The 26863-nt window shown below is 37.3% G+C and overlaps 1 protein-coding gene across 4 annotated transcripts in view; it reads left to right on the top strand.

Moving 5' to 3' along the window:
* Mp (collagen XV/XVIII-type protein multiplexin) overlaps nucleotides 1-26863 on the top strand; it is a 96598-nt gene that overhangs the window by 25144 nt on the left and 44591 nt on the right. For all 4 annotated transcript variants that reach the window (XM_089845538.1, XM_089845536.1, XM_089845537.1 and 1 more), the window contains exons 3-6: nucleotides 8525-8761; nucleotides 8834-8999; nucleotides 9489-9648; nucleotides 22748-22819. In XM_089845538.1, the coding sequence (XP_089701664.1) occupies nucleotides 8525-8761; nucleotides 8834-8999; nucleotides 9489-9648; nucleotides 22748-22819 (635 nt within the window). The remainder of the gene's footprint in view (nucleotides 1-8524; nucleotides 8762-8833; nucleotides 9000-9488; nucleotides 9649-22747; nucleotides 22820-26863) is intronic.

Below are 26863 nucleotides of genomic sequence, written 5' to 3'. Positions count from 1 at the left end.
TTCAAGACACGTGACTCACGAAGGTGTCATATCTAGCGGATAATTTCTACATTATTTACTTTTCTCGCGTTGGTGGTATAAGGATTTTTAAGAAGAGATATGACTGAATGAGTCTATAGACTGAAGGCAGATGTTACTTTCGGAGGGATATTTTGCATTCAGGTGCTAGACACAAATTTACATTTTTTTTATTGAAAAAAAAATTTGGTTATATGTGTTTCGAATTCGTCGAAAATGATTATATCATAACTCTATCATTCTCTTCATAAGTATGGGTCTTCCTTGGGCTTACTTCATTGTCTCTGAGAGAAAAAATTTAGGACTACAGCGCCATCTATATTTGAAAGATTTCACCTCTAAACGGAAACATTTCCTTCCTTTGTCGAGGCAGTTAAAGCAAAGGGTGGCTCCGTTTATGCCCCTTAAAGATGACTTTTCTACTACACAGTAGCTAAGGTTGGTAAAGGCTAGTTAAGTCAAAGGCAGGAACCAATGGAACCTAGTGCATAAGTTCTGACTGGTTCCTGCCTTTGGCGAGGTTAAATTCGTGTTCAGAAGGTTAGCCAGCATGCTAGGGGTGGGAATGGAGCCGCCTGTTACTTCAAGTACTGGCAGACAGTGAGGTCATCATAGTGGGTGATGGTTTTGTTTATGGAAAAGAAAATTCTCCATCAGTAGACGGCCGCTCGTCTACGAGAACAAACATCCACGAACCACGACACGCCCAGCTCTATCCTTTTATAAAAGATGGGTGATCGTTGGAAATATTCTTTATACCTACACTTACGGATATTATGATACAATTATGATTATAGTTATAAGAACTGTACAGTTTTCGGAAGGCTACCATTGGATTTACTAGAATTCATCTTCTTGAACTCCATCAGAGTTTCAACCCATATGAAACCGATCATCTAATGGAAAACTATATATAGGCAATCAAAATGAACTATTTTTATTCGATTGGATTTTCGTTATAGAGTTCTTATTTTACTAAAAATATATATAAATTTTATATAGTTCTTTGAACAATTTCCCATATTTTCCGATATAACTACTTTGTCTACAGTTTACTAGAAAGTTCCTCCAGTGGCGGTGGCATGTGATTTTCAGACAATATAAGCGTTGTTTTGATCTCTTTCTTCTCTTCCACGTTGTAGGCCTATATTTGAGTTTGAATTTTAGTGATCAAGGTGCATCGTATACCTTAATATTAAACCTATAAAATCCTTTCTTCGACTTTTCCCAAAGTTCAAACCGCTTTAGCGATAAAAAATAAAAAAAAAACTACGTCGAGACTTTTGGCTGAAATATACGAGATGAACAAAAAATCGCGACGTTGGAAAGAAACTAAAGGGTTATAGGCTGTCTGTTTTCTTGAACTCCTTTTTTCCCCGCATCAATCCAGGAGGATGGGAACTAGGCCTAACGTTTTCTTCTATCTCTATCCGTTTTCCTCCCATCAGACGATTGTTTTCTTATATTTAAAGGGTTAGACGTATTTTTTTGATAGAAAAATAAAAGAAAATCTGCCAAGTTTCTTAAAACTTTAAAACTTTATTCTCCATACGCTTGAGTCAAGTGTTATTCCGGGTCGTCTACTCCAAACGAAGCTTCACGGATTTTTGGGCTTTTTTTTTTGAGGAAAAGTAGGCCTTTAATCGTTCGTTGGTATTAAACGCTTCACTTACTCTATTCAAGAGTTTAAAGGGTTAGAAACTTTTAACTTTATTTCGTGGATTTTCCAGGCGCGGTTTATAGGGTAGTAACCCTTGGGTTACGATCAATTGGAAAAATGGATTTCAATGTAATTTACGAAAATATGTGTGAAACACCTTTTGGTTAAGGTTAATAATTGTCTATATAGTTCTGCCATAAGTCTATCATATTCTCTGTAAGATTGGGACTGAGGGGTCTTGCTTTACGAGCATGCGATGTATTGGTCGTTTTGTCGCGCCTCCTGGTGGTGCATTTTCCCCGGATACAATTTAAGACATGACCTACTTTTATCTATATCTCCCTCGACCAAAGGAAGGAAACCACAGTAGACCATGTGTTTATTCCTTTTCGGACTTTCGGTTTGTCAAATTTGAATCATTGAAACATAGATGGCGCACCAGTCTGTCGCAAGAACAATGCCGATAATTAGCCCCTACGGCAGGCCCATCCTTACGCGTTTAAGGTTATGATATTACCTATACTGTTTTACGCCTTTGGCTCCATTAGAATAAGAAGTCCTGTATTAGATATAGGACCTAATAGTACCCCTCCCCCCTTAACAAATGAATATTTTACTTTTGTTTTGACCCATTAGGAGTGTTGCCAAGAAAAAAACCTCTTTTTACCATTTGTTAGAGACCCGGTGTCGGATCCTGGTAAAGTACTTTCTCTCGTGCAATTTTTCTTTGTTTTGGAACCCTTTTTCCCGCCAAAAAACGTCGGGATGGCGGGAAAAATAAAGAAAAGAACGTAAAGAGCACACATACGTCATTTAACTTATACTCGAGCCCTGAATCCATTGACTGCGAAATCCGAATTTAGATTTCAAAGTTTTCTTTTATTTTCGTTTTAACATCTTCAAAGTGTAGATATTTATTTATACCTCTAGAGCTTCGTCATTGGTTAGAAACCGGTGGAGATACAAGAACAGTTACGCTATCAAAGTTGTCTACAAATCGGTTTCGATTTCTGACGCGTTATGTCATACCAAGAAGTGATATCTAGTTTATTAGGGAGAAGGTATAAGATGCCTAAGTATTCGCGCGCCATAGTCCCAGTCCCCCTTTCAAAAGGAGGCCGGGCTATTTCGCCTCTCCTCAGTCGGATAATACATAATTTTCGTCATTCGCGTCGCGCTGACGTGAGTTTTCAAGAACCAATGAGATGCTGGTTGTAATTTAGAGGCGGAGATTAACTCCGGACCTACGTTTGGACTGGAGATAAAGCTAGAAATGTGGCGAATTTATGCCTTCTTCCTAATAAACTAGATATTACTTCTTGGCCATACATAACCCCGTGTATTTTTACAATATAGATTTTAGTGGCAACGTTTTCATTTTTGTCTCATAGATCGATTTTCAGTGTGGCAAAGTGCCTTTTTTATTTATTTATTTGGTTTATCCGATACGATGAGATATCAGATAGGGACATAAAAGAGGGTGGTGTATATAGTCAAAGGTTGTTTTAGTGGACGCGGGGAATGAAAAAGTGGCCTATTACGGTCATCTCGAAGTCCGAACACGCTTAAGACACGCTCTTTTCCCAAAGATTTTTCTTTTTCTTTTATCCTCTAAGGAGGAAACTCGAGAAATGCCCGCCGTTTTATCTTACTTCCCTTTTATTTTCGAGAGTTTTCCTAGAAAACCACACAAATTCTCGAGTTATAAGATCAAATATCATAAAAGTCAGCGTAAATCTTCCCACGCATCTAAAAGAAGGACTTCACTTTTAATCTATATTAAAAACGAAATTAGTCCAAAATACCTTAAGATGTATGCCATTTCGTCCAACAGTTGTGTAATATTTACTTAGCCCTTGAAAGTAACAAACATTGTTTTACTGTTTAAGATACGGAAGTAAAATTATAGCCTTGTCCTTGCCCCTGAAATTTGCTTCCGGGCAGTGGAATTAAGTTGGAACCGGATATTATGAATTTACTTCCCCGTTATAGCCCTAATTATTATCTTTCCAACAACAAGACCTTTGTCGGGTTTACAACAATCATGACTGGAGTAATTAGGCTAATTACAAAAATGAAAAAGTGTTTTTTCAATCTTGATCGTGTTAACTCTAGTTTAATAAGAAAAGAGATACAGAGAAATTCTTCGGCCGTTTTGATAGCTCCGTTTTCAAACTATTTTAATCATACACCTTAACAAGTAGCATCTATACCATAAACTCTAATCAAGAAGTGATATCTAGTTTATTAGGGAGAAGGTGTAAGATGCCTAAGTATCCGCGCGCCATAGTCCTAGTCCCCCTTTCAATATACAAGGGGGACGTAAAAGGAGGCCGGGCTATTTCGCCTCTACTCAGTCGGAAAATATGACTGTAATTTTCGTCATTGGCGTCGCGCTGACGTGAGTTTTCAAGAACCAATGAGATGCTGGTTGTAATTTAGAGGCGGGGATTAACTCCGGACCTACGATATCGCTTCCTGCTCTAATATATTATCGTAACTATGAAAATTTCACGTTATTCTTACTTGAAACACAAAATATTTAAATCCATTAGCACAATTAATCATTTGGAGGAGGTCCCTTTCAAATTAACAAGCTAGGTTATCTTACCCACGTTTAGCATCCAAATAGGTTTTTAGGAGATCAAAGTAAATTGAGCTTTAAGCCCATCTTGCCATCTCACGTATACACTCAATGGGGCCAAAAGGATCCCTAAATCTATAGAGAGGAAGGCCCAAACTAAAGGAATAAGGCCAACAGAAAAAAGTCCCGAAAAAAATAAGGATTCATAGAAAACCTTTATTTTTTTTTTCTTTTGCTACCCAATGCCATTTTTCTATCCTTTGGTATCACACTCGGAAATCTGAAGCCTGCCCTGAAGTGAGGCTAGGGAATAGAAAAATAAAGAGTAATTTTTTATTCGAATTGGTAGGGCTTTTTCGCTGGAAGATGAGACCGATTTTCGTCTGCCTTTGATTTTATCGAGGTATTTAGAATTGTTTAGGCTGCAAAGGAAATAGCCCATTTTTTACGTACAAATAGTATAGTATTCGGCTATACTTCTGTCGTAGGCGATTAGGTTTTGAGAGTGATGCGAGAGATTTAACCGAAATGATTCTGGCTTACGATAAGCCACGTGGAGAACTGCATGTATACTAGAGTATTTCAGTATTTTCTAGGTCCGTCCAAGAAGTGATATCTAGTTTATTAGGGAGAAGGTATAAATTCGCCACATTTCCAGCTTTATCTCCAGTCCAAACGTAGGTCCGTAGTTAATCCCGACCTCTAAATTACAACCAGCATCTCATTGGTTCTTGAAAACTCACGTCAGCGCGACGCGAATGACGAAAATTACGTATTTTCCGACTGAGGAGAGGCGAAATAGCCCGGCCTACTTTTACGTCCCCCCTTGTAATTTGAAAGGGGGACTGGGACTATGGCGCGCGATTACTTAGGCATCTTATACCATCTCCCTAATAAACTAGATATCACTACTTGGTCCGTCTAAAGGTTTTTGTTTGGGGGAAAGTATATTGGTCGGATGATTTGGTGTACGTATCAGGACAGTGGGATTTCCCAACATCTCCTGGTATTCCCTTTTCTAGGAAATCCACTTAATGGGTCTCGAACGCCTTGTTTTTATATATTTACTGTTTTCTCTTACCGGGATATAGCGGTACAGTCTTAAGAAAAGTCTTACCGCCATTGGAGAAAAACGGTATTCCAATATTCTACCAGGGTTTACCTTGAGAATGTAAATTTTCTTGGGAATGCTTTAAAAGTTTGCTTTCTTAGTCGTGCCATAAGATATGTTCCATAAGTATAACACTTCTTATGCTTCGTAATGTTAGAGGCTTACTGAAAGCTAGTTCGAGAACGACAGAAGCGAAAATTGAAGTCCTACACTCGGTTAATTTTGGAATAACCAGTTACATCTTCCTATTTAGGCTGTACTAAGCCTTTAACAGCGCCCCAGTCACCAGGCGTCGCTTTACCTCGAATCTATGACCTACATTAATCACTTCATGACAAGCTCCAGTTTGTAACCAGGGACAAACTTATGGTGAACATATCTTATTATTAACTTATGGTCGTATGTAGCTTTCTTTTAAACGAGGAAAGAGAAAACTGGATGCAAACGCGGACTGAAATTTCAATTTCTATTTAAACAAACTGCCGCTGCAGTTTAAAATGTTTAAGATCATCCGTTGAATACCTGATCAGTTTTTTTTGTTATAGTTTCCCTTTGAGTTTAATTTCTTTAAAAAGTAAAACTTACGCCTTTTATGGGAAATCGAATCTAAAAGGATCGTGAGGAAATTTTCAAAAATTCAAATGCACACAGATCCTACCGATTTTAATGCCATTATATCACATTATTATATATGAAGCGTCGTTAAATATAACCATTCTGATTGAGACATTAAAAAGACTTCAGTAAAACCCTAGCTGATACCCTGCACCTACGTGCCCTGTTTAGTAAGAAATATAAAAAAATAAATTGAGATCCCTTTTCGGTCATCAACTCTTTCAAGAAAAGATGAGGAAGGGTTTTTGGCAGTCCGGGGATGATCGGATGGAGGGATTTGGCGCGTGCTAAACCTCTTTGATGAATAACGAGGTCGTCTAGCCTTACTATGCCAGTAATTTGTTCGCGGAGTGTCTTTGAATGAAGGGAAAGTAAGGAAACTAAAATATTGTGTGGGATAGTATCATAACCAAGTAATATTCCAAAAAGTTTGGGTGGAAAGAATATTTGTTACTAGTGTTCTTTATAAACTAACCATCACCTAGGAATGAATTTCGGTCTACTTATACCACGCCTCTATAGAGCCTTTCGACGTAAAAAAGGGGGTATCAGTACCTTGACATACAAGGGAGGTTTAATCCATAGCCGTCTCTGCGCACTCTCAGTTTTTAGAACGTCTACAACGCAGGCGCCCAAACGAGACATTGAAGGTAGAGTTTTACCCCCGCGCTTTTCTCTCTTAAACTCCGGTTTGAAGGATGCTACAGGCAAACCAATACTTATGGAGAGTGTTATAGTGTTATGATAATATTTATACTAAGGTTTGACTTTATTATTAGGTTTTTCCGAACATTGATAGACCTTTTTCTATGGGTCAAATTACACTGGATGATTATTCAATCCTTTTTGTATTTGCAATATGACCAAAGAAGGGTGGCGTCGAAATAGCTCGTGCAGCTTTTGGATTGATGTGTCCGGTCTTCAAGGACAGGCTAATTTGGGTGATATCCGTAGTCTCTTAATAAAGGATAGTCGCGTGCCTAACGTTATTTAAACTCCCTATAATGTTTTGCACGAGACGGATTACCCCTTTTATAACCGAAGCGTCCGTGAATTTGGAACTAATGTGCGTTGAAGGTATAAGCCACAACTGGCACTAAGCTTCTCTTACTTTAGTTGCGTTGGTTTATATTACAATGACGAGGCTTATGGTGAATCGAATTCGCTTTATTGACTAGATAGAGCAATTTGCGAAGCTATTAACGGTATTTTTGTTGAGACGTTTTGCGCCTGATGGACTCGGGATTAGTGGGATAAAAACAATTGACCCACACTTAAGTGATGGTGAATGTAAAGTTTTGAAATATGCTTGTGCTACTGCTATAGTTTGTTTTTGTTTTTACTGTAAGTTTATCATACTCAAAATAAATATACAGTGTTTTTTTATTACTTCAGTCATTTACGGCCCCATTATACCACTGTCATGGGAAACTTGTATTTATTGAAATGTGAACTAGTGTATGGTATTTAGTTTCTAGATCGAAGTATTATTATACTTTAGCAAACATTTGAGGCGTTAATTATGTCACTGTCATGGGAGGCTTGTATTTGCCGAAATGGAGTCTATTAAATTGAGTAAAGATTCCAGACCGAAGCGAATTTGGTCCCCGGGTCACTCTCCCTTTTCAAAGTCTAATCTGGTAATCTAAGACGTGATAACAATTTTTTTTTTATATTGGAAAAGAGCTTCATCTTGATCCAATGCGCATGAGCGAATAAGGATCAGTTTTGTTTAGTTTTTTTACCGCTCTTAAATTAAAAAGTTTCGAGAAAAATACGTTATTATTTCGATAGATGGGGCCTAGGGTTCTTTGCCAAGAAAATAGAAGCTTAATAGGTTTTTAACGATGAGGGTTTTGCCTGTAGATCTTTCCTTCAGATGGCGAGCCGTCTTTCGGGTCACGAATATCTTAGAGAGAAATTGAAAAGAAACGTCGTATTTAGGAGGCCCTCGCTTTTTGAAAGTGAAAGAGGCACGTTGCTCCTTCCGAGACCTTCTTGGTATGTTTTTTCTCCCTGGTGATTGAAGAAGTTGGTCAACGTCGTATATGATTGGTTATTTGATCACGCCTTACATTTGTGACTGATTAACTGTCGATGATATTGATCAGATTGGAAGTAACTGAAATAAAGGCAAACAATTATCAGTTTTGTGTCCCTTCGACTAAACAGTTTTTCTGGTCTTTGGGTATCAATAGATCGATGACGAATTAGCAATGATTGGCTACTTTAGTAAATAGAGTCGTGTCTCAAATTTTCAAGGGGGGGGGCAATACTTCGTAGTCACTTTAATTGTCTTTGAAATCGAGAGATTGCTAGCAAATAAGCAGACAATTTTATCAACTTGCGTCGGTCTTCACCCAACACAGGAATCCTCGCTGTTGAACACATTCTCTCAAAATTTTCACGAATACACATGAAGTTATGATAACATTCTAGTATTTGGCTTATTTTTATAGAGTATTTAATAGTTCTTTATGATTTCAATTAAGTCATATTATGTGTACAATAAATACGTGTTTTCGTATTTTAACAGAGGAACGCCTTGGACCGGAAATTGATTTGCTGGAAGCAATCCCGATTCCATTTCCGGCTAATGACGAATCCGTCCGGGTCATTGAAGGACCGGAAGGTCACCCTGCCTTCCTTTTCAACGAAGAAGCCGACATCAAAACGCTGTACCTTCGTTACTTACCGCAAACTTTGTTCAAAAACTTTGCCATTTTGGCCAAGTTCCGTCCTGACAGTCGAAATGGTGGCTACCTTTTCGCCGGTAAGAGATAATTAAATCTTCCCAGCACCGTTAACTCGTGGACTGTCAATTAAACAAACTATTTTTACACAGTCGTACATCCATCCGAAACCGTTATCCAATTGGGTGTTTACTTGAGTCCTGTAGCAGATGACGGTTCGCAGAATCTGACCCTATTTTACACCGATGTTGATATGCATTTGGTATCGCAGAAAATAGCCAGTTTTGAGATACCGGAATTAACCAACGAGTGGTCAAAGTAAGTAATTGGTTCATTTTAATACCCTTAATTATGAAGGTTCAAGGCCTTGACTCAGAATTGTTCATGATAAAATGATAAGCAAATGGGTTAATTTAGTACCCAGAATTATAAGGGTCCAATGCCTAAGGAACTTAAGCCTTTAAGCTAATGAGTTCATTTAGCAAGGATGATGCGAAATATGAGAGAAATAGGAGCTCTAACTGTGGAACAGTTCAGGTCCGGGGAAGGAATACTCGGAAAAATGGCGGGTAGTCTACTTCAGACGAATCACGTAGAGCACCCGCCATTTTTCTGAGTTTTCCTCCCCCATTTCTAGTGACCCACCGGATCTTAACTATTCCACAGTTAGCGCGCCTGTTTCTCTCAGAATTCGCATCTTTAGTGCCCATAAGTGTAAAGGTCCAAGGCCTAAGAAACTTAAGCCTTGGCTTAAAATTGTCCGTGATGTATCACGATACTGAAGCGCATAATTTTTGTTGCTTATAGAGTTGCCCTGAAAGTTCTTCACCACAAAGTGACACTGTACCTCAACTGCGAGGAATACGGCAGCGTTTATGTAAATCGAATACCAAAAAGTTTAGTTTTCGACTCAGCGTCGACTCTTTACATAGGCCAAGCTGGTGCCATTCTTAAAGGACATTTTGTGGTGAGTTTTATCATTTTTTTTATACTTGTTTTTCGCGACAACCGCCAATACTTTCATCCATTTTGGAGAAAGTCGCAATACCATTTCGTGTCCTCAAAGGTGTAATAATTTAAAATACCCCTCGTTAGTACTTAAAAAAAAAAAATAAAAATGAATAGTCGTATCCAAATCCAACCACTAACGCGTCTCTTCTCGCCATAAGGCCTAACGAGTTTGATTAAAAACTTCGATGGACTTGTTCCAAGTTTCAAAAAAAATCGAATTAGGCCTACGTAGGTCTCTTTGGTATGGATCGTTTTCGTTCTTCTCCCTCCCGGCCATTTTAACTAATGATTGGGAAAATAAAAAGAAGAGACCCGGCTTCGGCCTCCCCATTATAGACAATCGCTATCTTTTGCGTGCAAAAATAATTTATCGTCATTCTTAAATTTCCTCGCCGCCTCGAAATTCTTTTCTTTAAATTTTTCTTTCATCGAATGAACGAACGTAAGATTCTTCAATTTGAAATAACTAGTCCCGGCCGGGTTTCAGAAACGTCTCTAAAATTTTGCCAAGAATTTCGGGATTAGATAAAGAATGGGGAATGAATTTAAGAGTCAATTTTGATTATCTTCTTCTCAATCCAGAACCCATATAAGACACAAGAACATAATTCATAAGATAAAATTGGGCTGTAGAACCATTGTATAGTTTTTGCTTCCAACATTATTCTCGGGTTCCTTATGGTTCAATGCCATATTTGCAAACGTACAGTATGGTACAAATGTACCCTCTCGTGAATGGCAGATTCTCATACGACTTATACGGGTTCTTGTCTGAACTGAATTGAATTAAACTAGTTTTAGTCGAGTTGTACTCACAACAAACCGCAGAAAATTACTTAGAATTTAAAAATCTGTATAATACGCGAGTCCTGACTGTTCAGACTTGAACTGAACCGAAGAAAGACAGACAGACGCAAACTACGAACCTATGACGCACGCATCTCTCATACTGTAACAATCTGTTTTTCCATTGGCCCATATTCATCCAAGAAAAAAGATTGTCCAAAGGAATTCTACAGGGTTTCATTTATTTGCTTATAGAACTGCTGGTACATTTAACCCGTTCGCAAAATTGTAGCTAGTAACACCGCTAACTGTACACTGAACCCGGGAAGACGAGAACCATTAGACTTATCGTGTTTCCTAACAACGACTAAAAAAATAAAAAAATAAACGAACGAAAATTTTTTTTTGTACCGATCAATTTCTCCGTTGGTTGCTCGTATCTTATAAGAATGCTGCTCAATTTCGATGGAGAAAGGGTTGAACCTCATCCAGTCGGTCAAGAGTTAAGACATTGATTTATTGCAGTTACCTTAGACATATAACGTTCTGTATACATCCTAGTTTGTTTTTTCTTTTGTTTCTACTGCAATATTTTGGGGCATTGGGATAATAATACCTCATAAAGGCGAGAAAACGGTATTGAGTATTAACATTTTTATCAACTTTATTATAAGTCTGGTATAAATGAAGGGGGATGTTATTTGAGTCGAAAATGTAACTTCTATCTCCATTTTGATTGTCCTAAGGGACACAGTTTTCGGGCTACGATTGTCCAGAGTATTTTACGGATGACCCCTTGAATTTAATTAAGAAACTGATTAAGACAATGATTTGTAATTTAATTAAGGGGTCTTCCCTAAAACACTCATCAAATCATAACTCGAAAACAGTGTCCTTTAGGTCAAACAAAATGGAGATAGAAGTTACATTTTCGACTCAAAATCGTGCACCCAAAGAACATCCCCCTTAATTTATGGATGGCAAACTTATCAGAAAAACCTTGTCTACAACCAAAATATTGTTCCTTGGTACTATAAATCCACATTCATAACATTGTGGTTGATTTTTTCCTATGCCTATATAGTCTTCAAACATCACAACAGTGCGACGAACCTTTCGTATACGCGTGTGTCTTAAGGATAAACATCCGTTTCTGATGAGTGGGCACGTTCTTTGTTTTCGATAATCAGTTGCAACCGCCAAGTCATACAGGACTTCTTCTTCTTCTTTCACGCTTTTCTCTCTCTCTATCTCTATCTCTCGCGCGTCTTTACATTCTTTTAAAAGGCTTGACGCGGAAAACCGGCACTAAGTTTACCAAAATACTCAACTTGTGAGAAGCTATACCGGTGTACTAACAGAGCACAGTTTAGGCTGAACCTAACCCTATAGTGCCTAAGTATAGGACTACCGTAGAAGTTTATAGTATCGGAGGAAGAGAAATAACATGGCCTACTGTGATCTAGGAGGAAGAGAAAATTAGTGAGACACTATACCAGTGTACTAACAGAGCACAGTTTAGGCTGAACGTAACCCTATAGTGCCTAAGTATAGGACTACCGAAGGAGTTTAAAGTATGGGCGGAAGAGAGACATGGCCTACTGTGATCTAGGAGGATGAGAAAATTAGTGAGACGATATACCGGTGTACTAACAGAGCACAGTTTAGGCTGAACCTAACCCTATAGTGTCTGAGTATAGGACTACCGAAGGAGTTTATAGTATCGGCGGAAGAGAGACATCTAGGAGAATGAGAAAAATAGTATCACGATAAATGCGCCCAGTTCTTTAGACCGATACTTATGGAGAGTATGATATGTTTATGACAGAACCTATCTCAATGCCAAACAAACTTCGTACACTGATAAATAGACGCAGCGTAGAAGGGGAGTGTTTTTCGCGCCAAACGAAGAAGAGTGAAAGACTTGATTGAGTTATTTGCGAAGAGCGAAAACGCATCCGTTGAATTTCTGACAAGTACGAGACCCTTTCAGAGCCAAAAGAAATCACTGTCGATTGTAGACACCAACATATACACCTTAACCTACAAATTACCAAAATTTGCGTTTTGTTAGAAGTACATACATACATTTACTTAAAGCAATTTTACTACTCTTCTTTCTCTATGTGGGCGTTATTTTGTTATTGGAATATAGATTGGAATGAGATTATCTCTTCCCAAACTTTGTTATTCTTCGGTGAAATAGAAGTTGGGCTTTGAAAAAAGAAAAAAATGTGTAAAAATAAACTCACGACTCGTTTTCGACGTAGTTATTTGTGGCAGGTGGCCGCCCGGCTTCTCCCAACGCCATTTCGTTTTGATTTATTCCTAACAAAGGAAAGGGGTTCACAAGCTAAAAACAAAAGAATAAAAACAACAACGGAGGAAGATCGGTGGCACTTAACGTCCTAGAGTGAGGAGGGCATACGTTTACGTTACCCGGGCCCAACAATGCACCGTAATCGAAGCCTTAAAAGCATTCTCGGGACCTTAATACCATCTATATAGTACATGCCAGTGCGGCAGACCTACGTGATAAAGAAGAGAGAATAAGCTAGGCAAAGAGAAAAGACGAAAAAGAGGAGACAGACAAAAGTGGCCCGCGCTCCCAATGTTTGTCCTAGACTTCTACTACGTCTTGTTCGCTGCCTCGATAAATCAATTCGCCTTTTCCTTTTTCGCTCGCTACAGAGGACGAACCGCTATAGTCGTTCATTTCCGTCATTATCCAGCAATGCGTGTAGTATTCGAAGTAATATCTGAATTTGTCTAACGTATGACTGTCAGAATTTCAGACTAGGAGGATTGATACCATTTACACCAGGAGGCCAGGCTATACTTAACGGTCAAAGTGCAGTAGTAAGTGGCCTGACCTCCTGGTGTAAATGGTATCAATCGTACTAGTCGAAAGGATATTTGCCACAAGCCTGTCAAAGCATATGGGTTGGTGTCAATTGGTACTGTACCAAGCGTTCACTCGTGCAGCCTCACTTCTTGATATTATGATATTTTTGTTCATTCAAAGATGAAATTGAATGATTGATTTTGAGATTACGCAACGGAATATTTGGCGGGAAATGTTCGCGCTATTAGGCTTAGTCAAATCATCATCCTAGGATGAAATTAAAGCACGTGCAAGAATAAACTTTGCCATTCTGAAATCCCCAGTTTTGATTTCCCGGAATCTTAATTCCCTAGCTGAAACAGCGAAACGGAAGTACCCATGCAACTAAAGCCTAGCAGAGAATATGGGATCACATCAGTGACCATACCAGTATGATCAGAGTGTAGAGGATTTTCTTTTTTTATAAGCTTGGATAGGTTTCATTCGGGGAAAAACGGCACGGGGCATAACCCTTTTCCCTCCTAAACTTTGGGTGGGATTATACCTTCTCCCAGTGTTCTAGAGTCCAGAGTATATAGCTACTACTCTTCGATAACTTTGATTAGAAGAGCTTTTGGCGGAGATTAGCTCATAAAACCACTTCCAATTTCACGTCTTTCTGATTTTTGCGGTCGCATCCATCTACTTATCAACGTGAGCAGACGTGCATTTAGTTGAAGTAAAACCATCCCAGTCGGGTATACACTGGACTGCAACCCATTATTTACAATGGGACATAATTCTTATAATGAAAAAGAATTATTTTAACTCAGTGGGGTGGCGTAGCGGTTAGCGCTTTCGCCTCGCAGCAAGAGGATCCCGGGTTCGATCCCGGACTGTGGCACCGGGTGAAAATCTGGGAACAAATCCTTCTGCGTAGAGTTTGCAAGTTCTCTCCCCGCTTGTTAAAAGGAGTTTTCCTCCGCGGTCTAACCCGGTTTCTCCTTTCCATCAAAACTTGCAGAGGTTAACGGTAATAGTTAGTATAGGGCGCTGTAGGTTAGCTGTGGCATAGGGGCTAGCCACCACCCCTCTATGCATTGTAAAGGGACCCACCTGTAAACAAGCCACAGGCTTAGTGTGGATATCCCTTCATAGACAAAAGCTTAGATTATTATTATTATTAAGCTTCTGATATGACCTGAGAAGGTGGACTGAGGATGAAGTTATTTAATTATTTTACGAATGTGTATAAACATCTCGTATGTCAATAGGTTAGTTATTCTAGCCTATTTTTTATCAACGATTTAAAGAAGAATTGAAATATGTCCCTTTTCAATTTTAAAGACAATCCATGCAGATTCAATTACTATTCTTGGGATAGTTCAATAGATTCATGCACTCGTTCGTGTTGGGTCCTAGCAGGTCTGGCTAGTTTTGAGGGGTTCAGGGTTCGCTGGAGCCCTTATAAGGGGTCGTAAAGTCTCCGGTAATCTCGACGGCACCTTTCCCTTTTGATTTCACGCCTCGACGCTACCAACGCTCTCGCTAGAAGAGCTCTGTCTAAGATTTTAGGTTTTCTCTCTCTGGCGGTGTTGAAGAGCCCGAGTTCTTGTAAGTATAGAAACGGACGAATTTGATTTGAACCAATCGTGAAACGACCTAACACTCGGCGAAACGTTGAATTTGGCTTCAATCACGCGAAAATTCCACCAGTTTGCAAAAAAATCATGCCGTTTAACTCTTCGAACAGAGAGCTATAACAACGCTCCGTTGGATTTTGCGCGTCAATCGCTTAGATCGTGGTTGTATTGTTGTGGTGTGGCCATTTCTCAAAACTGTTGAAGTTAAGATTAGATTCTCTAAGGTTAAACAGGCATGAATTGCATGTGTACCTTCGAGAGGAAATGAAATAACAAAGTCGCAACGCTTATTTGATATTCCTAAAGGGCCCTTCACACAAGATGGTTGGTATGAATTAAAAATCGTCCTGGATGAACTGAATTGATATGAAGCAATTTCTAGGAGACTAATATCTGGGCAACTTCTTACGTGCCCAAATATTTGGAGGTAAAAATTGTTTGATTATGTGAATGGCCCTTAAGAGGGTTCAGGATTGCCATACAACTGGGAATGAATACGCTGATGTTTAAAAATTGTTTTTTATTCCAATAATTACATTAACATTAAAAACATTTAAAAATATAAATGAGAGTCACGGCACGGAAAATTCAAATTCCAATCGCAAATCCGTCTTTTTTGATTGAAGTACGTCCCAATGGGACATTGTCTCGGAACTACCGTCAACTGGATTGAATCACTGATACAGTTATAAAACGTTTTACAGTTGTCTGTGATATTCGCGTACAAGCCACCATGAACTTTACCACTGCAACTTTCAAGGGTATTTAAGGACACTTCTTCGTCTGTTTCATCATCGAAGTTAAACACATCCGGCTCATTGGTGTCTTGAGGACCTTTGTAAAATACTTCGCACCATTCTTGACTAAGACTACAAATGCCGTAGGGACATATTTCATGACAAGGTGGGCATATACCCGGACAACACTGATACTCGGGACAGTTGCTTGTTGGTACCGATGTTACTTCTGTCACAGTGGGAATTACCGGAACGTGCGATTTAACACCCACGTGTTCCACTATGGTGGCAGTAGATTGTGGTTGACTTGGAATCCGTTTCCTATCAATTTCTGTCGTTGTCAAGACTCGAAACGGTATGGACGGTTTTTCGTTTATTCTTCGAATCAAGTACCATTTTGTGACGCTGTCACAATCGAAAGTACCAGTAGGTTGACAGGATAGTCGTAATTGATCAAACGCCCTTCCTGGAGGACATTGTCGAGTTTTTCTTAATAGCGGACTGCCCATGTACTTCTGATGGCACGTGTGGTATACTTGACAGTCAAATTGTGGGTCGCTGTAAGATGCCCCTGGGAATTTGTCTGAACAGTCAAAGACTTCGAAGTTGGATATCCTAATTAAAGTGATATCTGTTTTGTATTTTGTCAAAAAATCAGTTACCTTATCGTAAAAATGTTATAGTTTACCTGGGAAGTCTCTCTCCACACCACTGGTTTATATAGGGTCTGCACCGTGTTTCGCACAAGTTGGAATGACAATGGCATAATTTACAATTGCATTTCGGTGCCTTGCAGTTGGATAACTCGGTCACCTCGCATATAAACGAGGCGGATGGCTTGACGCATGTTTGAAGTTTAAAATCAAACAACCCTTTCGGGCAACGGGATATTTTTGCAGATCTCCTTGCCTCCGAGTTTTGGTTACCATCACAGTGGTAAAAGTACTTGCAATTAGCTTCAATAACGGGGTAACCCAAGGCTATTGATTTATCATGACAAGATAACAAAGTTTTCCTTGGAATTGAATGGACCAGTTGCTGTTACAAAGAAATATTAAATACTTGCACGCAAAGATTGTTTGAATTGTGGGGTGATAACTTACGATCAACATTAACGTTGCTAAGAACAATGAAATCATTATGTCCAAGGTTGAAGTTAAAAGCGTCGTTCGTTAATCTGCCTACAAAATCATTTCGTTCAAATGCTGAAATAATTTAAAGAGATTAGCTAATGATTTTGAACTTAAAAAAAATTTTAGCTTAAGACTGCAGGGGTTTATCATAGTTTTTTACTTATGTCTTTTTCCAGCGTTATAGTACTTTGCTTGAAGTCATAAATAAACATATTTTATAAAAGCACTTGCTTTTAAATTTTGTGACACCCTATTTCCACTTCATGCTTAATCATCCTTGCACTGCGCGTCATGCAGTACCCAGGTATAATTAAAAGTTTCCAACGCTAATCATGTTCCGCGAGTTAACTCGGTCAATGCGTTACTAACAGATAGACAGATTAAGCGAGGTTTTCTTCTTAATATAATACTGTTGCGTTCATCTTGTTTTAAACTGTTATAACCATTTGCCATTCTTCACGCTCCATTTTTTTAAAACGTCGACGTTTCGACAAATTTAAGTTAACTCTAATTAATTGTAGAGCAATTATCAAGTCTGCTTAATTTATTTAGAAAATGAAAAAAAGAAAAATAAAAAAACACGTTGTTGTGTCGGGTGCTGCTCCTGGAGAGCAATTATACACGGTGCTTATAATACATCATTCATTACTTTTAAGCCCTTAGTATGTAGGAATAGGAAGCGTGCCTACTAATACGTATAATTAAGACTTCACCCATCCTTGGAATCCGTTTAAGCGATTAACGACCTTCTCGCAATTAGTGAGCTCTTTCGCCTGCAGAAGTAAAACTTAAGAAAACTATAACTCTTTTGATTTTTTTCTTTTTTTTTTACACTTTTAATTTTACTTTTAAATGTCTTTTAAAAAAAGATGTATTCCGGAATGGAATTCTTCCCTTTTTTATTTAAGCATAGATTCTAAATTACTTTTCTCGGATTTTTAGTAATTTAGCTCTAAAAGCTATTAAGCTACTGATTCTGGCTATACATGACATAAGAGTTAAGTAATTCTTTCGCGTTAAAGAGATGTTGAAATTTCATGGGCTCGTGTCATCGTTGTTAGACAAGATAATTTGTACATACGTCATTTGTATTTTCATTGAATGAACCAGTCTCGAGAAATTTTGAAAATTACTGATTTCGGTGTATTTGAAGTATGAAAATATACTCTCATTCACTGTATAGGTACAGAATTTAACCCCTTGACCAACGACACTGAAACTAGTTTTATAGGAAAGCTGATCTTACTACATCTCACAACTATTAATTTTATTATTATTTATTTTTCTATTTATTATATTTTTATTTATTATAATATTATTTATTTTTTCTGTTTTTTATATTATTCTTTATTATAATATTTTTATTATATAATTATTTTATTAATATCTATTTTATAGTTATTTATTTTATTATTGTTTATTTTATAGTTCTTCATTTTATTAATATTTATTTTATATTTCTTCATTTTATTAATATTTATTTTATATTTCTTCATTTTATTAATATTTATTTTATATTTCTTCATTTTATTAATATTTATTTTATAGTTATTTATTTTATTATTGTTTATTTTATAATTATTTTATTATTATCTATTTTATAGCTATTATTATTTTTTGTTTTACGACCTAAAATAGTATATTTCTTAGCAATTAGACCCCTTTTTGCCGCAAACTAATCATGTCAAAAAATTATGCTAGAAAACTAGTTTGATAAATTAATGTCCTTAATTTGTGCCCTGAAAGAAATTAAGTCGGTTTTCTTTTCTTTTGAAGGTTTAAAGACAACTACCGCGGATTGCTAATATCCATTAAATATTTAATAAAAATCCCTTCAAGCTACTGTAGTTACAATAGCGTACCTGTAATTCGAGCAAGCAGCATTTAATTCTTATTTTTTATTTTAATTAATATTTTACCTCAAGCCATAATGGTTTACGACGTAGGAAATCTTTTAACAAAACGTCATTAAATTGATTCGCGACTTCACGCGTTAATTTTCAATTCGTTTCGTTTTGTCTTGTGTTTTTTTCAAATAAAAGTGATTGTCACGTGACAGTTACGTCATTACCTAGGGTGAGAACGCCTTCTTAGCTTATTTTTAATACCCTCTTCTTTTTCAAAGAACCATTGAGTAAAAATAGAGGGATACGAAATCATTATTTCAAACTCGTATTATTTCGAATATCGAGTAGGTAGAGGGAGACCCTTAGGAAAAAGAGGCCCTCCCAATGAATGCGGTAGGGTAACCTTAATAGAGTGTTTATTAAATGGGAATCTTCCATAATTATACACCAATATCGAAAATTTGTCCTTCTCCTTCTGGGAGGTCTACCATCAGTTAGTTTCCCCATAAGTTCATAAGGTATGTTCCATAATAAGTTTGTCATTGGTTACAAACTGGAGCTTGTCATGAAGTGATTGATGTAGGTCATAGATTCGATTTAAAACGGCGCCTGGTGACTGGGGCGCTGTTAAAGGCTTAGTACAGACTAAATAGGAACTATATGGACTGCAAGATTAACCACCGAGTGTAGTCAATACTCGCTCGTAGTTCTCGAACTAGCTCGAGCTGTAAGTCTCTAGCGTTACGAAGTATAGAAAGCGTCATACTTATGGAACATATCTTATAAACTTATGGTTTCCCCTATACTGTGAAATTTTGAATTCAGAAACGCATATAGCAAAAAAACACGGTCTTTTCGTAAAAAGTCAAGTATGTCTTTTTTTTCAGCGATTAGCGACATTGGGTCATTGATGCCATTTAGAGTTGTACACTTCTGCTCACCCCCCTCCAAAAAATAACCGGTTTCTTGTTTCATGTCGTAAGGAGGTGACCTTGATGACATTTCTAACATGGTCGTCCTCGTCGTTAACTATTATCGTTGTCATCTTAGTCAATCCGTAGTTTCAATGGAAAGGTCCTTTTTTAGTGGTGTCCTTTGAGATGGGTGCGAGGTTTAGGTTATTGGGATGAATAGGAATGTTTTTGGTCTATTGAGACGTAATTTTTTACTTTTTCTTGAAGGTGAATTTTAGGCCTCACTATCGGGTATTGATATAATTCGACAATTCTTATTCCGAATGCATTTTGGAATCGTTTTTATTGCTAAGGGTAAACGTATTTTAGGCCTAGAATTGATTTTGACCGAATTGTGGTCTCTGGATGTAGAAAACATGATTTATTTCCATTGGATTAAGTATTTCGGGTTTTAATAGAGATAAGATTTTTACGGTATAGAAAAAGGCCATTTATTTACTTTCAATTTATCTGTAAGAAGTTAAGAATTGATTTATTTTAAGTTAGTATCATTAATTATGATAAAATGCGGTATATGCAGTTTAGTTTACTGATTTCTTCCGACTGCAGTGTTACTATTGTTGTGATCTCTTGAATATACTTTAGTGTATATAAACAATACAGACAAAACACGGGTAATAACGTCTGGAAGTTTCTACAAACAATAATATATTTAAATATAATTTCAAATAAACCCTAGGGTATAGCTGTTTTACTTTGATAAAAGAAATTCAATATAGACTTTGCGTTTCCGTTTGTTGATAAATCCCACGCTAGTTTAGTTCTTTGATATCTAAATTTCATCCGGAAAATAATAATACTAGTTAATATGTTAAACATTTCCCGAGTTATAAAGGGGAAGTAATTGAAAATAGCCAACACAAAATTCGCAGTCAATTTCTTTGAATGTGGAAGTAATATAAGTAATATACAATGTGAGAAAGATCAGAAGAACATTTTTACTTTATCTGAAAATCGCCGTACTGCTGACGGAATAAATTGGTATAAAAAATTTCAGACCTATGAAACGGACGAGAAATTGATCTATTTATAATATTAGTATTTCATAGGTTTATAAGATATGTTCCATAAGTATGTCGACACTACCTATACTTCGTATTGCTAGAGACTTACAGCTCGAGAACGACAAGCGAGAATTGGCTACACTCTGTCGGTTTCCAGTCCATCTTCCTATTTAGTCTGTACTAAACCTTTGACAGAGCATCACCAGGCGTCGCTTTACCTCGAATCTCTGACCTACGACACTTCATGGCAAGCTCTCAGTAACAAACTTATGGAACATATCTTATGAACTTATGGTAATTTGATCTCTTCCATACTGTATTTTCTCCTAACACGATACATGCGGGTATAGTTTATAAATTTTGATTTAACCGTTAATCAATTCATCCATATTTAGACTATATTTTCATATATTTTTTCAAAGCTATTATTTGAAATCAATAATAAAGAAAAATATTTATATAATAAAAATATTTCTTTATGAAATAAAAAAATAATAAATATCTATATTTCTTTTTCCGATACAAATTATTTAATGGATATTTCGATAATGAAAAATTAGAGTTACGCTGCGAACGTAGCAATTTTAATTACGTAAGCAAAAGAAGGGTCGAAATGGATCCTTAACCCTTTCCTTGGGATATTGGTAGGGAAGTATACGGACGGAGTTCTCTGGCCTGGCCTGGTCTGGCTTTACTTGGCCACTTTCCCAGATCGATTCTAGCTCAAATAAATCGATGTGGGGGTAGCGTCCCAAACCGAATTCGATTACTCTAGCATCATGCTTAGCCTCTGCTGCTGTGTTTCTATACTCCAAGCTTGTCCTTTTCGTCCTGGTTTTAGTTTTAGGATTTTTGCAAAAGAGAAAAATGCCGTCTCACGCTTTTAAGAGATAAATTTCTATTCTATTTACGAAACTCGAGTCTTTGAGTTTAAGCCTTTTATTTTCTACCAAATTTTACTTCCTAACTAGAGACTGGAGGTGGAATGAATGGGGACTATTTCTGGTGTCTTTTAAAAGGGATAATGTATAGGCTATATATAGTTTGATTAATTATATTTGGGTGTTTTTGATTGTAAAGGAATTTTATTGCCCCCTCCTTTAGTATACGGAAATTTAAATTTTGACACCGTAATTTGTTTTAAAACAAAATTGGACAGAATTAGCTAGCTAGGTCCTTTTTAATTAGACGTGGCCTAGCTGTCTTCCGGAGCTTACCCGGGATTAAAATTTATTTTTCAATTAGTTTTGTGTATAGTAAGTTGTACCTTAATTAATTATTTGATCAAATAGTCCTGTTCATCTAATTGCTTGGCATGGCATGGCATTGCGCTCAAGATTGGATTGCAGCGTTAGTTTAGTATCACTTTAAAAGACGTCCCCTGGGGGTGTAAGTTAAGGTTACACTATATAGAAATCTTTGAGACAGTTTAATAGAAGTTTACGTAACACCATATAAAATAATTAGAGAGAGAGAGGGGAGTTGGGCGAGCGAGCGACAGAGGAAATAAGATTGAACTTAGCTGCATCTAACGGAACGGGTCCGAACTGAGCTGAACCTTTTAACGGACCCCCATATATACTCTAGGACGAAGATCGTACACGAACTTGTGTTGCGTCCGTCTTTTCCCCTCCCCAATACTCCACAAACTGCGCGCTTTTTGGTCGAAGGAGAACTGAATTCTTCACATTGACGGCGAGACCGGCAACCGGTGTCGACGTTCAGAACTATCGTTCCTTACAGGAATCGCGTTGTACGATTTACTCTAACGCTGCTCTGTTGGACTCCGGAGCAATTCGGTGTTGTTGTCGTACCTCTTTATCAAAAAGAACTCGGTCCAATTACAAACACGCGACGTTGTATAAATACAAACAATATACGGCGGTAAAGGGTCAAGTGTACTCAGGGGCGTTCGATGGGGCCGCGGATTGGGGCTGTCGGTTTAAACACTGACGGAACCCGCCCCTCAACGGGTCGCGGTTTAAAATTAAATTCATATTCCCATCGCGTTCGAAACTGTTCCACCGGCGGCGGTGGTGGCCTATTGTTTAGTTTAATCGGTTCCAAGTGTCTCCTACGTCATTTGACTGTTTTGTTTCTCTTAAAGGGCGTTCTACAAGACTTGAAACTCTACAGTCGACCGGACATCGCGCAAGTACAATGCGACGACAATTTCCAGGTGAGTACATTTATTGTTTATTTACACGCGTTGTACGTTTCAATTTATGTTGTTGCCGATGAAGGTGTTTTTGTTTATTGTTGTGACGTACACGGCCCTGTTGTGGAGGTTTTAGTTTTTCTTTCTCGGATCTGACAGACTGGTGGGAGGGAAAAGTAGGTTCATCATCAATTTTGTAAAGTGAAGAACATTTTTTGTTTTATTTTGGCAGACAGGGCATGGGTTCTAGATTCTCCAGACAAAAGTTATTTTTGTTGAGGTTATGTTTTTATGATTCCTTTACCATGCCACGTTTTTTTTTATATATTATAATTTTGGAAGGGTTGTCATTCACTGTTATTAAGTATAAGTCTTTTTATACGCAAATTAAAGAAACTAAATATTGTCAGTGACTATAGGCAATTGTTTGTTTGCCATAGTCCTTATCGAGAGGTCCAATATATATTTCCTATAAAATCCTGTATTTTTTTACTAAGTCTAATTTTCAATATAGTTTTATTGTGGTTTAGTCGCAAAGTAATTGGTGGCATGCCCGTACGTTTCTATAGGTAAAACGGCAACTCGGCAATTGCCTATTTTTTCTCCACTGTCCAGATAGTCCAGTTGAACAATAATCATTATTTACCCAAGTTTCTTTACGAATTTTCGAATGCAAAAATATGAAATATGAGAAATTTCACTTGACTGTGAAAATATTCACCTCATTTAAATATTAGAGCTCTGCATTTTTATATTTTTTTTTATGTCAATTTTTAAAAACAATAGCTGTCAAGTATGTCGAGTGTTCAAAGCTGCTACCGTTAATTCCTGATTACTGGTCCAACCCTCCTACTTAACCATATATACTTAAGAACAACGTACCCTAAATACTTTTCTTTTAACAAATTGCCTTTAAACTTTGTCTGCGCCTAAGAACTTTCTACAAAGACATTCTTTGAAAGTTTTAAAAGTTCTGTTATACCGAAAACGGTTACGTAAAAATGGGTTCATGGCGTTTGAAAAACGATATATACTTTCTTTTTCCGCGTCTTCTCCAATTTCGGGTCACCATTCTCGAGGTTAACCGTTGCAGGGTGAACAAAAAAGGGGTTTAACTGTTTTTTTACAGCCCTTGTTAATGTTAAAGACAATTCGTATTATTACTTACTTCTTGGTGGTTAGAAGCCTAATTGATGTTTTTAAACACTAGTCTGGCTTGTTTTCAGCTAATATATTGCTAATATTCAGTACAGTCTTGTTAGGAACTATTTTTATTAACTGATGTGGTGGAAGAAAGAATGTGGTTTCGCTCATTTCTCCAAGTTCTTGTAGTATTTTTTGAAGAATTCTTAATTAGTTAGATTACACCAATTTCAATTCTAGTTTTGCCTTAAAATTATTATATGAAAATTCAGGAAAATTACTAAACTACATATATTTACCCTAGTAGTTAGATTCCTAACTGGTCAGTTTGAATGCTACACGCTGACCAATGAAATTTATACATCATTCTTTCGTTTCACGGATTGTAGTACTGTAATACCCTCGACTTATAACCAAGAAGTGATATTTAGTTTACTAGGGAGAAGGTATAAATACGCCACATTTCCAGCTTTCTCTCCAGTCCAAACGTAGGTCCGGAGTAAATCCCCGTCTCTAAATTACAACCAGAATCTCATTGGTTCTTGAAAACTCGCGTCAGCGCGACGCGAATGACGAAAATTACGTATTTTTTAACTGAGAAGAGGCGAAATAGCCCGGCCTCCTTTTACGTCCCCCCCCCCTTGTATTTTGAAAGGAGGACTGGGACTATGGCGCGCGATTACTTAGGCATCTTATACCTTCTCCCTAATAAACTAGATATCACTTCTTGGGCACTTATAACATAGATTAACAGACGCGTGAGAATCTAATGACAAAATAATATGTTCTTGTTTTGTTATTTTAATTAAAAATTGTTGTTATAGTCCCTTTTGTTTTTGACCCAAAAAACCAATTCCAGTGACATTTTTAGGCGGGATCGCCCAGACGGTTTCCATGGAAACAAGTGACAGGGCGCGGGCGGTTTTCACGAGCCTCAAATAATTCGCGAATGATTAGACTATACACTTATAACCACGAAAATGCACTACGTCCCAAAGGTGTTTACCCCTTTTTTACCAAGCACAATTCAAATAGCCATGGTACTTTTTCACGGTTGAAATATTAGCTAGGGCGCGAGGTGGCAAAACTGTCAGCTGTCTGTCCATAGGTCCAGCTAGGAACTCTAGGTTGACGTGAAAAATTTGGGGTCCCGTTTAAAAAAAGGAAAAACAACGAAGGGGAATGGAAGGACTTTGGACAGCGGTAAACAAATCGTTATCCCTGGAGGTAAAAACAATTAAGAAACTTTTTCTTTCTCTATGGACAACCCTACCCTTTGGAAAACTGGGTTAAAAGGCTAAATGAAAGGGATCCTGGGTGGTACAGTACTGGTATACCACGTTGCGGCTAAATTAGTTTCTTACTCGTCTTTTAAGCTATACCGCATATCCTAAGGGTGTCCTCGCAGTTATGTCATTATATTAAATTTATTCCTAAACAATAATCCCCAAAAGAACGATGTCCCTAATTTTTGGGTAATTAATACGTAATTATGAAACTTAATTTCTTAATAATTAGTATATTAAGGGATATTGTAAAAAATATATGAATTATTAACTTTAACTTAATTTGTTGTATGGAAATCGCAAAATACAACCGATTATAGAAATTGGTTTATATTTAATTCAGATTTATTAAACTGGGTGTAAATTTAGTGTCAATTATAAATACAAATGAGTAATTAAAGGTAAACATTAATTAACAATAAGAGGTCAGCACAGTACAATATTGCTTGGCTCGATGATCGAAATTAAGGAATTTTGAAAATAAACAACCCTGTTGGGAGAAATACATTTTTAATTATATGTTACCTTTAATTTAGATGAAGTACTTGTGAAATCAAAGGTGTACTTCCTTAATTGCTCATTTCTAATTTTACACCCATAGTATCATAGGTCTGCGATTTACCATACCTATTTTTTCTTCACAAGTATTGCGATTTCCAAATAAATTTATGTTAATAAATCGTTCATCCCATCTTAATAGATATGTTTTCTGCATTATTATAAAAAGGAAAGTGATGTTAGTTATACTTTGTACAAATCTCGGTCCCTCGGTATAAAACCACTGTAAGATAATAGCACTAGGAAATTAGGGAGAACATATACCGTTTTAGTCTTTTCAGAAAAAGCTCCATAACGTTTGTATAGCCATAACCCTAAATTTATAGGCGGCAATAAGCCCTGGCCAAATCCATCGGAGTTTTAAGGACCTCGTATAAAAGAGAGCAAGCACGGCCCTGTCGCTGTCCCCGTTATATTAAGAACCAGAAATACCTGAGACAGTCATCGAAAAGAGGACGACCTTTTTTAGGCTATAATCTTAGTGTCAACTAAGATTGTCGCGTTAATATAGTAACGAAGGCGGGCAACGGTCTTAAATGGTAATTCCGACCCGTTTTGATTCAGTCGATAAAGCATACATTGCCGAATAAGAGATTCCAAGCCCTTATCAGCCTGGGATATTAATAGATTACGTGGTTGTGTGATGATGGAAATCTGATAATACCCGTGATCATAAGTTCATATGATATGTTTCTACCATAAGTTTGTCTTTGGTTACAAACTGGAGCTTGTCATGAAGTGATACATCCAGGGCCGGAATTAAGCACAGGACACTGGACAATGTCCAATGAAATTTTAAAATGTCCCATAACTTTTAGAAAAACTAAGGGGGTCACTGGACATTTTGACCTATAAATCTTCCGTAGTTTTGATGGTTTGACTATGAAGATGCGACAGTATTTTTGCACACTCCAGTGGACAATGTGGTATAATTTTTCCAGTCAAGTAGAGGGGGTCACTGGACACATGTCCTATAAGAAAATTTTCTTATTTCCGACCCTGCCTAGGTAGGTCATAGGTTCGAGGTAAAGCGACACCTGGTGAGGAGCTGTCAAAGGCTTAGTACAGACTAAATAGG

Source organism: Phalangium opilio, unplaced genomic scaffold, assembly GCF_054372755.1.
Source record: "Phalangium opilio isolate 3A_F unplaced genomic scaffold, DU_Popi_V2 ptg000079l_1, whole genome shotgun sequence".
In the NCBI taxonomy this organism is placed as follows: Eukaryota; Metazoa; Arthropoda; class Arachnida; order Opiliones; family Phalangiidae; genus Phalangium; species Phalangium opilio.
The sequence above is the reverse complement of the archived record's forward strand: the minus strand, read 5'-3'. Positions and strand labels throughout refer to the sequence as shown.